At 42.2% G+C, this 13,654-nt stretch overlaps 1 protein-coding gene across 1 annotated transcript in view; it reads right to left on the reverse strand.

The window, feature by feature from the left end:
• Positions 1–13,654, reverse strand: part of aggf1 (angiogenic factor with G patch and FHA domains 1) — a 36,958-nt gene that overhangs the window by 16,508 nt on the left and 6,796 nt on the right. Inside the window, exons 4-8 of the mRNA XM_063210826.1 lie at positions 10,686–10,885; positions 9,285–9,416; positions 8,900–9,037; positions 7,130–7,556; positions 6,036–6,147 (exon numbers count right to left, since the gene is read on the reverse strand). Coding sequence (XP_063066896.1) covers positions 6,036–6,147; positions 7,130–7,556; positions 8,900–9,037; positions 9,285–9,416; positions 10,686–10,885 — 1,009 coding nt within the window. The remainder of the gene's footprint in view (positions 1–6,035; positions 6,148–7,129; positions 7,557–8,899; positions 9,038–9,284; positions 9,417–10,685; positions 10,886–13,654) is intronic.

Raw genomic sequence — 13,654 nt, forward strand, 5'->3', positions numbered from 1 at the left:
AGCAGACAACTAGCAAACAGCGGTACCTTTCAGGGAAATGTTTGGAGTAGTCCTATGCAAAAACATTTTTTTAAATGTAAACAAACGCTGCCCCCATTAGAAAAGCTCATCTCGGATAATGATCATATCTCGTGGCATCACCGAGTACTGACAAGTCAAGGGTAGCGTGAGCAATACAACAGCATATTGAAATTGACTGAACTGGTCCTTTAAGCCTACTTGCCCAAGAATATGAGTACTTTCATCTGTGTGACAGTGACCTATACATATTCTAGATATTGTGCTATCCTGCAGTTATGTTATGCCCATTCACTTTCATTTGATTTTTAAGTGAAAACGAAAGGATGTACGTGGTCTACACTTCTGTACACAGACTCATGTGCACAAACAAATCTCAAGACAACCGATCACAAGTTATCTGTAATTGCCAAAAGCGTCTTGGGAAAGACAGCGGGCAGAAGTGATCGTCTGTTTTTAAATACAGCTGATATAAACTCTCCTGACCTTAACCTTAACGGAGCACAGTGGAAGTTGTCTAAACTATATTTCTCAACCTAACCTTTAACTGTCAGTTGCTTTGGTTAAAAGCGTCAGCTAAATGTAATGTAATGTAATCTCTCCCCCACTTTCAGTTGCTGTTGAATGACCGTGCTGACCTCCAAGCTGAGCTATGGCAAGGCAGTGAACACATCAGTGGTAAGCTTCTCCATACACCTTCATTGTCTTTGTCCTCACCCATCGAAATTGTCAAGCTGTTTGCTCATTATTGCTGAGCATTGTATATTCCTCATAACTCATCGAGACGTGTTAATGCCAAAGCCCTTTTGAAAAGTAACATTTTGAAAAATACTTCAATAAACACAAAATATATCTCCACAATATGCACAGACTATGTTTAATGCAATATCTGTTTAACAGACAACATAAAACTAAGTTCTATATTAAAACTTTTATATTTTATATATTTCTAACTGTTCATTGTCCGAAATTTCTGATCTACCAATGACATGGTGGCAACTCTGTGAATTTAGGCAAGTACACATAGTTGAGATCACCTGAGTTCAAACCGAGCATGAGAATGGGGAAGAAAAATTATTTGAATTACTTCCAACATGACATGGCTGTTGGTGCCAGAGGGTCTTGGTTGGGGTATTTCAGAAACAACTGATCTACTGGAATATTGAAGTTATTGTGATACACATAACTTACTAAAATCTTATTCTGTTCTCCAGGTTTTGGACCAACCAGCTCTCCAGCTGCATCACTGAATCGGTGGAACTGCACAAACTACAAGTCTGCTGTGCCTCATGCATACTCCCGGCCGACCACAGTGCAAGATTTAACTACTTATAACAAGGGACAACATGGCATCCCCCACATCCTTTCCCATGGTGTTGTCTCAATGTTTTTGAAGTATCTGGTTTGTGTGTGTGTTTAAGTTACTACTTCTGACCACGTACTATCAATAGGTGTCTTAACACTTCAGAGTAACAAGAAAAAAATACATATCAGAGCAGGCCAAATTATAAGTAAAGTTCATAAAGGTTAGAGCAGGCTTCACCCAACATTTTTTCTCTTCTTTTAAGGGTGCTCACTAAAATATTGTAAAACTGAAAAATGAAAAAAGGTTGCATCATGCATAGGTTTCTTTATTACACAGACGCGTTTCGGCGTTCTGCCTTCCTCATTGTAATAAAGAAAACTATGCATGGTGCAACCTTTTTTTCATTTTTCAAATTATAAGTAGCACATTTACACCCTACTATAGTATCACAAGGGATTGGTGACTTTGGTGAATAAAATAGGAAGTAAGTATATTTCAGCCCTTAAGACTCAGAGAGAGAGGAATTAGTTAAATGCGATTTAATGAGAAGATATTTGACTATGCATTTAACAGAAGGTAGACAGTCTTTGGCGTAGGTCCAATCATCAGCCCGGGTCTTCTTGTGCCAGTAGAGCCTGATGTAGCTGTGCAGCAGGAAGCGGACCTTTAACCCCGCAGACAGGTAGACTGTACCAACCTGGTGGTGGTGGGGATGGAGGAGGAGATTTTTAACCACCTGAACCTGCAACAGCAAGAGTTAGACATGTCACTATAAAGGGAAGTGGTGGTTGCTGCTTGGCTCTGCAAAATGCACATGTGGCATTCGAATCTTACTAGCAGAACTAGCGCTGGCTACTCTCCTCTAAATCAACACAAAATATCAAGTTATTGTGTGCCTTAATAATGCAACATGTGCAAATGTTCAAGATGCCTTGCCTTGCATTTATTTAATAACATGACTTTTCAAATCACAATTTTATGCAACAGTATGTATACATTTTATTTTTAAATGATTGAATGAATGAATGATAGCTTGAGTTGTAACTCCTTGCATTTTGTTTTAAAAACAATTAATTCTGTTAAACATTCTTACGCAAAGGACTTTTCCCTATTTGAATGTCATACAAAACTGAAATTAAAAATTGAGTGTTTGCTCCTTATTTTTTGTTTTGTTTTGTTTTGTTTTAACTCAGCACGAGCCATTTGTTAAAGGTCTCACGGTTTCCCCTCTTTGAATGGTATACATTGTATAGTAGCAGTAGGATAACATTATCTGTAAGTTTTGACTGATACGCCCAACCCAAGAACTGCAGTCACTATATAGCAGGGGCGGGGAACTTTTTTTTCATTCAAAGGGCCGTTGAAGTCCTCCAAGGGCCTCATTATGAACACGAACCAGGATTTCCCCCGACCCCACCTTCTCTAAGCCCGCCCCTTATATATAACTGAACTCTATTGCAAACATAATTGGTAAGAGTCCTTTACAAAATGTGTTATATTTCATGTGAAGCGGCATAACATTAAACTCATGTCGTTGGCTGGATAAAACAGACACAGGTTCCCCACCCCTGCTGAAGGCTACAGAATGTATTGAACAAGCTTGCTATTGAAAATTAGAAATTAAAATGTTGGCTGAGTATGGAGCAGCAAACTAGGCTGTGCAATTTGCCACAAGCCATGACGTGAATTCCATTGCCATAGTAGGCTACTGAGTACTGAATATTGGGGTTTTGTTGTTGTTGTTGTTGTTTAACAGTGGTTCCTTCCAGAAGCTGCATGACATTGGTAGGGCCTATGGCTTGACCAACTCGGCAATGCAATACATGCAATTATCTATGGAAGTGCTAGCTGAAGCAATTGTAGCCTCCCCCCATGTCAGTATCAATGACGTCTGGGGGTCTCTTCTATGACTAGTCCGGTTTCAAAAGATTGGAGCTTGTTTGAAAACTACCTAATGCAACATAGGCTAACTACTTTCCAAGCATACAGTTTAAAGGTGCTTGGACACACACACAGGAGGCGTCAGGACCCTGTTGCTGGGTATGTGTGCGACAGACACAGACACGATGCCAAAGAAGCTAGTAAGCCACAGATAATTATGTTGCCAATACTGGACTTCATAAAGGGACAGAGGGGGCAAACCTTTCGGCAAACTTCGCACCTGATTGTGTGTGACTCCTCCATATCGGTCTTCACAAGAAAGAGAGATTGCGTCCTTCTGCTGCCTGCCTGAGCTGTGGTTAGATCCACGTTGTTTTCAGTCATTCCTGGCGAAGCCTGATTGGTTGGCAGTAAGCGATGTTTTGATTGGCTCTCACCCTATGACCCCACCCCCCGTCAAAAGAGGGCCAAAATTCGTAGACTTGTAAAAGCGATCCACACGTGTGTGCTTGCAGCTCCGAGCAGGAAGAGGTTCGCACAGCATGGCAAAACAGATTCACATTTGTACACACTCCTACTGCCACACAACTACAAAACATTTATACAGGTACGTTTTTTATTTTAGGAGATGCAAAACATGTGTGCAGATCTACAAAATTAACCTGCAGATGCAAAATGTTTTTCCACAAATACATTGTATCTGGCACGTATGTGAAATTATTCCGCACATCTGCATTTTATTTCTGCAGATACAATCTTTATGGCCTTGTTCTAGTTCCATACCTGCCAACTGATTACAGTTCCGGGCCCACAGACCAGATGGGCAATTCCGATCAACTTGTCATCTGAATTAAAGACACCTGTACATACTAACATGCATAAAAGACACATTGAATCAGGGGAATCAGTCCATAGCATGAGTGAATCAGTCACACTCCAACCTCACCAGCATGGGAAAGACCAAAGAGTGGTCAAATGATATCAGGGACACGATTTTAGACCTGAACAAAGATTAAATGGCCTGCAAAGCCACAAGAAAGAGACTGGGTATTAATGACTCAGCTGTTGATGCGTTTCTTCCAAAATGTGAGGAATACAAAACGACTATCCATCAGCCTGTCTGGGGTTCTATACAAGATTTGACCTTTTGTAGGGATTTGATAACCATGAGAACAGAAGGAAATCACCCTAGAGTTGTACGGGATGAACTAGGCAATGATATCAAAGCTACTGGGACCAAAATCACTGAGAACACTACTGGTAGCACTTAATGCCACAGAGGTTTAAAATCCTGTAGTGCACACATGGTACCTCTACTTCAGAAGGAACCTGTGCAGTCCCACTTGAGGTTTGCCAACGGACATCAGACTGGTTTAGGATATGATAAGGAGGGGCTGTAGTCAGATGAAACCAAAATCAAGCTGTTTGGCATTATCACAATTCATTGTGTTTTGAGAAAGAGTGCTGCTGTCTATGATCCCAAGAACACCCTCCTCACCATCATGCATGAAAGTGGTATCATTATGGTTTGAGGGTGTTTGTCTGGCCAAGGCACAGGACAACTTCACATCGTCAACGAATGGATGAAGGGAGACATGTAATGTGCAATCCTGAGTGCAAACGTCCTTCCCTCCACCACTACACTGAAGGGTGGGCCATTTTTGGATCTCCCAACATGACAATAATACACAACATACAGTCAAAGCAACGAAGGAGTGGCTCAATAAGAATCATATTAAAGTCGTGAAGTAGCCTAGACAGTCTCCAAATATTAACCCTATAATAATTCTATGGAGAGAACTGAACCTCCCATTTGCCAAGCTACAGCCACAAACTATTAATGTTTTAGAGATAATGTGCAAAGAAAAATGGGCAAAAATATTTTCTACTATATGCACAAACATTGTCATCAACTAAAAGAAGCATCTGACCTCAGTGCTAGACAACTAGGGCTTTGCCACGAAGCACTTTATCTTCTTTAGCTAGAGGTGTCAAATACTTATTTGCATAAATTAAAGACAAATAAATTAAAATATATTATTTTAAGTTATTTTCTGGAATTTCTTTTTGATATTCTGTCTCTCCATGTTTGAATACATATTATCATAAATTTATAGACTGATCATGTCTTTATTAGTGGGCAAACCGGCAAAATCAGCAAGGGATCAAATACATATTGGACTCACTGTACAGGCATCATTTGATTCATCATCAAATGAGGGCTCCAGGCTCTTCTATAAGATGATTTACCTCTACGACAAGTGTAACTTAACCTGCTTTACTACTTAAACAGTTTCTAGTTAGTATATACCCCGCAGTTGTGCAGTTTACTGTTGATTAGGTTATCTATATCCTATTCACAACACTGTTATCCTCTACAGTGATGAAGACATATGTCGAGACGCATGTCGAAACGTTATCCTGATTGCACCGCTAAAATGAACTACAGAAAATAGACATCCCTGTGGCACCAGATATACAATAGGGATGTAAATAAAATCGAAATGTATCGATGTATCGGAAGTATCGGCCGGCAATTTAATCAAATCGCATCGTATTGTGGGGCATTCTTAAGAATCGAAAAGAATCGAATCACTGACCCCTGTGCAATGCCCTATCTCCATAACACAATAGTAGTGGGAAAGTAATTGGAAAAAATCGAATCGAACCGAATCGCATCGTGGGGAATTCTTAAGTATCGAAAAAACTCGAATCCCTGATTTAAGAAATCAATATTGTATTGTATCATCATGAAGGCTGTGATTTACACCCCTAAGATACAATATCACAGACCGCAGCAGTGTTCCTCATGTAACTCGTGTCTCCTCACCTGCCAATGGTAGCAGCGGCGTCTGCTGTGAGGATGAAGAGGGTTCCAACCTGGAGCGTAGCGGAGCGCACCACCGTCACACGAACACAAGGGGGCCACGCCTCAGGAGCCGCTGTGGACACACACACACACACACACACACACACACACACACACACACACACACACACACACACACACACACACACACACACACACACACACACACACACACACACACACACACGAACGTGTGCATGTACAAGGACACACAGACACACACATACTGTGTTAACATATTTGAGATACCAGTAAAAGAAGAATGGCACCAATCTGACACACTAAGACAGCATCATACCACTTAAGACAACACAACAACATATCATGTATCTTAGGTATATCATATTAGACAACTCACCATATATCACATGGCATATAATATCATATCACATCAAATCATATCAGATGAAATAGCATATTAAAATACAAAAATACATAACAGCCGTGGAGCAGTCGTGGTATAATGGTTAGGGAGTTGGACTATAGATCGCAGGATTGCAGGTTCGAATCCTGCGCTTACCACTCCCTACACCTCTATTCATGGCCGAAGTAGCCTTGAGCAAGGCACCTTATAGTTGGGTCATCTATAGAAGTTCCGTGACCGCGGAGAGGAAAGGTTCGTTTCTCACTGGATTTGTCATCTATAAAGGTTAAATAAAAAACGTAGCCGGGGTGCCCCTCACAAAAATGTGGGGACATTTTTGTAGAGCCCTATATCCAAAATGGCTGCTGCTTTTTAATGGTTTTGCCCACAGTGGTTTCTGAGACTATTTGGGTCAAGAAATTCATAAATGATCTAGATTGATTCTACAAAAATTTCCCCACATTTTTGTGAGGGGCACCCCCGGCTCATTTTTTTATTTAACCTTTATAGATGACAAATCCAGTGAGAAACGAACCTTTCCTCTCCACGGTCACGGAACGTCTATAGATGACCCAACTATTACCTTCCACTGCCAGTGACTACATGTATAACCAATAGCCTGTAATATATGTAAGGCACTTGGATAAATGTAAAATGTAATGTAATATAATAATAACAGTTCCATTCTCACCTTCCTCTGTTGGGGGACTATCAGTCTTTTCAGAAGAGGAGGATGCTGATGATGAAGATGAGGATGAGGAGGAAGATTTAACACTGTCCACATCCGTTATCTCTCCCTCCTCGATCTCACTGTCCGTGCTCTGCGTCTGCCTCGTCCTCTTCTTTCTCTTCTTCTCACGCTGCCTGTCCTTCTTTCGTTTTTCTTTCAAAGTCTTTTTGTGCTTCTTTTTTTTCTTCGCACTTCTTCTGCCGTCCGAATCGTCATCGGAGTCGTCCGAGTGGTGGCCCCTCTTGTGCTTCTTGGCCTGTTTCGTGACTTTTTTGCCGCTTGACTTCTTGTTGCTGCTTGAACTCGTCACGCATTTCTTTCTCCTCTTGGACTTGGCGTCTGACGGCTCGGGCTCCCGACAGCCGCTTATGAGTCTCTCTGTCCCGTCCTGCTGGGAACAACAGGCATCACCATGAATAGAGAGCTATACATTAGTAATATCTCTGTCCCATCTAGGGCTGGGAATCGATCCAAATTTCCTGGATCGATTTGATTCCAGAAGGTTGCGATCCGATTCGATCCACGATCCGATCCGATTCAATTTGATATCGATCTTTTTTGTATTGCTGGGTTGTCACTTCATTTATGCCTAGAATTCTAAAAACGACAATAAAAACCTAAATATCTCAGCCTTTGATGCCCACACAAACATGAAATACCTTGGTATGTGAGAAATAAGTGGGAAACTGTGGAAGAGAGCTACAGGATGTGGTTGAGAAAATAGCGCCTATAATGATCTACAAAAGATCGATCCACAAAGTTGTGAATCGATATTGCCCTTTTCGAACGTGAATCGATATTGGATCGTAATTCGATCTTTTGAACACAGCCCTAGTCCCATCCTGCTGGGAACAACAGGCATCACTATGAATAGAGAGCATTGGAGTTTCTAGACAAGGGCCAGGGTGGGCCAGAGCCCCAGTAGATTTCCTCCTGGCCCCTGTTGTGGCCCCTGTTGTGTGTTTTAAGCATTATATACTGTTGGAGTAATTATACATAAGTTATCCACTTTGACTAACTCTTGGCCCAGGCTTTAAGTCAGGGCAGTGTACGTATGAATGTGTCATTGTTTTTCCTCTGTGCCTGCAGGCCAGAGAGAGAGAGAGAGAGAGAGAGAGAGAGAGAGAGAGAGAGAGAGAGAGAGAGAGAGAGAGAGAGAGAGAGAGAGAGAGAGAGAGAGAGAGAGAGAGAGAGAGAGAGAGAGAGAGCAGGATGTTCTTCAACTGTAGCAAACGAGAGAGAAAGACAAGGTCACATTCAGTCTGTTTCAACTCAATAACAAGATATGACTGCTAAGCAATATGCTACTGTGTAAACTGGTTTCAACTGGCTTAGCTAATTACCCCTCCCCTTAGACCAATTGAAACCACAATTGTAACCAGGGCTATCCTTCAATAAAATGTAAGGAGAAAGGAGACTGTTTTCAGAGTGAGCTTGGACATTGTAACTGAAAGCAGTCTCCTGGCCACCCTCCTTGCAAGTTGTAAATTTAACTCAAGTTCTCTGTGACTCTTCTGTACAGGTTATTAGAGATAAATGTTGGTAGCTTAAACCTAACATATACGTAATTATGAACATTATATTATTGAATGTCATATAGGAAATGAACACACATCTGCATTCCACTGCAGTCCCTCTTTGTTGGGGGGCTCGGAAGCATCCAGACCTTCCGAGGGGGGAATGATGGGAAAAGTTTGAGATCCAATGGTGTAGTGTGTGATGTGTACTGGCCTTGTCCTCCACAGCCTGGTCGTACGCCTCCTGCTCCTGGGCGGCCAGGTCGACTCGGGAGTGGAACTGGTACTTGCCGCTGTCTGCATCATAGTAGTAGTAGATGCCCGTGTTGGCGTCGTAGTACAGGCAATTAGTCTGGGACAGAAGCATATACATAATCAATCAGACCATTCACTTATTTTGTCTTCCCATGGACAGATATTAGACAAATCACTCATGCACAGTCTATGTGTATGTGTTTGTGTGTGTGTGTGTGTGTGTGTATTACTCGAGTTGTTCAATACCAGATATTCAGAGATGCATTAATAACTGCAAAGACAAAATGTGTAGTGCTGTAGTATAGTAAATGTATTATTAAATGCATTACAAATGAAGTACTGACCGAGTCGTAAAAGAAGCCGGTGCTGTGATCGTAGTACATTCCAGAGTTCTCGTCGAAGACGAATCCAGTGTGGCCTAGAGCCTCCTCTGCTGTGGCCCTCAGCACGTCTGCTATGGAGCTCTCGTCACCTGGCTACACACACACACACACACACACACACACACACACACACACACACACACACACACACACACACACACACACACACACACACACACACACACACACACACACACACACACACACACACACACACAGGACCTCAATCATTAGTCAGCCATGCACACTCACAGGCATGGGCATAATTTTAGGTGTGGATGGGGGGCGGGGAACATGTCCATACCACTTTTGAGGTGACCCTAGCTTGTCCCCACCACTTTTTCACAAATATAATGCAAACATAGTGTACCGGGGCATTTTCCCACCATAGTTAATCCCACCCACCACTTTCCAAGCCAAACCTACACCAGAGAATAGTACCGGTATATGAGAGGGAGTTAAAGCAGGCGGGTTCTTTTCCGGTATCCACTTTACGTCGGCTTAACGCCCCTTTAAGAGACCTTCTGTTAGGAGACCTTCGGAGTCTTGAGGTTGAGAATAAATGGAGTCCCCTTAGCGCTGTAGATGGCGGTAGCGCACGTTTTGTGCAAAACACCACGAAAGGAGAAGAAGGAGGGACAACGCCCCCTTAGGAGACCAAATTTTGAGCACACGCTTTTGCATTGAGGGGGCGTGTTTCGATTCCTCTTTATTATATATCCAACCTCTTTGCCTTCACCTTTGCAAACTGGGTACCTTTATCATTTCATCAAAGAGACAAACATCCTACTACTGCTATGCCTAGTACTTCTACTAAGTAAATTTATGACTGACTTGACTTGCCTTGACTTATGGTATAGTATAGCCAGAGAGAGTAGAGAGAGAGAGAGGTTCCATTGGCCCATTGTTTCCGGGTTCTATTATTGCAAGGGGGAGGGGGTGGGATACCCCTTTAGGCAGACCTAAGGACTGTTCTATTCAATGCTAGGAGCATTATGACACGCCCCTTTAGGCAGACCGGAACATGGTCATGTTAGGTGCCCATAGCAACCTATTACATTGGCATATCTCTATATACTTATGGTATAGTATAGCACTGTATAACACTACAGTACAAGTACAGCACATATTGCATCGTGGCAACACCAGTTATTACATTGTACCTAATGAGGTACTACACTAATACCCAAATATTAACGGTTTTCAACCAGTACTAAAAACTGGTTAGTTAACTGTTTAGAAGACATAATTATGACAATTATTTTGTAAAGCAAGTGCGTGAGAACAATGTCATAGAGGCTATCATGTGGAAAGAGTTATTGACTTCTTGGATGTAAAGAGCGGGGAAAACCACTTGCATACCTGTTGTTGAAGTGAACTAGTGGTATCCATGTTCCCGCTTTCCTGAGCTTCAGCTGGCGTTGGGCATGACTGGTACGGCTGTGTGGTGTTGGGGTCAGCAGCATAGTGGCTCTCTGCAACAGCACTAGCAGCAGCGTCGTCTACACCTTCTGCGGCTGTTTCACTGTACTGATAACCTGCATGGCTGTAACCTGTAGCATCTGCAAACAAAAATACAAACAAAAAAGTTTTACAGTTAATTAACAATCTCATGTACAAGCTTGTGGACTGCTTATTGAATCAATCAATCTGTACTGGTTCCAACCTGCAGCATCTGTCAACAACAACAACAGCAAGAAACTTGCTGTTTGACACACTTACAGCACAGTTGATAAATTAAGGGTTTATTTGCAAAACGGTGTATCTCCATTTTGTAGAATGTGGGGAAATTGACATTTTGTATTGGACATTCCATTGCATTGTATTGCAAAATGCTTTTTTATAGGTTAAAGAGGTATGTTCCCAAAATATTTAAATGGCAACAATTCACACTGGTGGTAGGACGTCTGGGCAGTCATTTCCAATAATAAAATGCAAAACTCGAAAATGATGGATACATCATTTTGCAAATAAAGCCTTCAAATGTACAATTATAGTAAAATGCAGACTCCTATGGTGAGAGCCAATCTCATGTACAAGCTTGTCAATTGCTCGTTGAATCAATGAACCCATTAATGAAAAAGCATGTGAAACATCCGAGTCAGGGGGGTGCTGTGGCGCAGCGCGCTAAGCCCCCCACACTTGGGCTTGCATGCCCATGGGGACCCCGGTTCGAGTCCGGACGGGGTCATTTCCCAACCCTACCCCATCTCTCTCCACACTCAGTTCCTGTCGCGCCTTCACTGTCCTATCCGAAATAAAGGCCCAAAAAGCCCATAAAAATATCTTAAAAAAAAAAAAAAAAAGAAACATCCGAGTCAAGTTTTGACATGTGAAAAAGGAGACATTGGTACTTATGATTGTGAAATAGCTCAAGGCAAGCATTGTTTGCCATTCACTCGCCAGATAATACCACTGCAGCAACACTGCAATGCATTTCCCTGATTTAGATAAAAGTAAACAATATCAGATACTCAAACATGACCTTGGCTACAGAGAGAGAGAGAGAGAGAGAGAGAGAGAGAGAGAGAGAGAGAGAGAGAGAGAGAGAGAGAGAGAGAGAGAGAGAGAGAGAGAGAGTGCTGAGGGCCAGAGACAAAGCCTGGAGCAGGAGATGTAGCTGGCCTAAAAACAGCAAGGGCAAACCTGTCCCAGGGCATCAGGAAAGCAAAAAAGGAATACTCGGACAAAATAACAACACACTTCAAAGACAGCAGAGATGCATAGAGCCTGTGGCAGGGCCTACAGGCCATCACGGACTATAAGCCTGCACCACGAAGCTGTGACAACAACACCTCTCTGCTAAACGACCTGAACAGTTTCTTTGCCCGTTTTGAAGCACAAAATGACACTCATCCACAGAAAACTCCCCCTCCCCCCCATGATCAACCCCTGTACCTGTCCTCTGCCAGTGTGAAGAGGACACTGGCCACCATCAACCCATGCAAAGCAGCTGGCTCAGACAACATACCTGGCCGAGTGTTGAAGGATTGTGCAGAAGAGCTGAAGGATGTCTTCACAGACATCTTTAACATCTCTCTGGAGCAAGCAGTCATCCCATCACTTTTCAAAGCTGCTACCATCATACCCGTGCCGAAGAAATCATCTCCATCATGCTTCAATGACTACCGTCCTGTAGCACTGACGCCCATAATCATGAAGTGCTTCGAACGGCTAGTCCTGTCACACATCAAAGCCACCCTACCCCCCACCCTGGACCCCTACCAGTTCGCATACCGAGCCAAGCGATCCACGGAGGATGCAATTTGTTCTGCCCTCCATCCAGCCCTCACCCACTTGGACAATAAAGACTCATATGTGAGAATGCTGTTCATTGGGTCATTTCACGTGAAATCAGACGCTTTGGGACCCGACCGATCCGGATTTCAATCATACTTGGTGTGCCTTTTTAGTAGCAAGGTAGCACCCCAGAACTGCATTGGTTTGAATCTGACACTAATATTAAGGGAGAAACAGACTAGGAAAGGTTCACATTTTAGGGTAGGACACTATACATTCAGCCTTGAATATATCAGTCAGTTTTAGTCACAAAAAGATGCCTGTGGTATTGTTTGAAAGCTCTTTTCTGGCTCTACATATTACACAAAGATGCCTGTGGTATTGTTTGAAAGCTCTTTTCTGGCTCTACATATTACACAATCAGCTTGGAATACAACAACTCTCAGAATATGAATTATGATAAATTAAAAAATTAAAAAATGAATATCTAAAAAAACTATATTTTAAAATGGCCAGTTCCTTGTCCAAACGTAGCCGGCAATGTCATTAGCAACACCTCAAATGCTGGTGTTCGGTTCTTTATTCATTTCAGAGAGAATTTGACTCACAAATATGGCATCATACAGACCACTTACTAATAATATGGTAATACCATAGTAGCATCACATGACAAAACAAAAACAAAACAAAAATGGTCAGTTTCCATGGTCCCAGGTTTCAGAAACTAAGGCAGATGTCCATTTATACACACCAAATGATGATATGTGAATGTTTGAACATTCCTTCTCTGTGTACCTGTCATCTTCCCTTTACCGTACTTTAAAGAGATAATCAATGGCTACACTCTCATTTTGTACTCTACCAGTGCATTTGAAGCAGCAGCTGTGTCTTCTGTAGATAATGTACCATCATGAAGCTGAGAACCTGTTGAAAAGGTTGGAATCTGCAAGAACTATTCCAGGTACTCAAAAACTACACCGCTTCTGCCCATTGTCAATGGACACAGTGGAAGTTAGGCCATTTTTAGCATTCAGAGAAGGCAGAGTTGAAAGAGTGAGCTCAGTAAAGGAATGTGTTACATTTTCAAGCAT

Source organism: Engraulis encrasicolus, chromosome 11, assembly GCF_034702125.1.
Source record: "Engraulis encrasicolus isolate BLACKSEA-1 chromosome 11, IST_EnEncr_1.0, whole genome shotgun sequence".
NCBI classification, from domain to species: domain Eukaryota; kingdom Metazoa; phylum Chordata; class Actinopteri; order Clupeiformes; family Engraulidae; genus Engraulis; species Engraulis encrasicolus.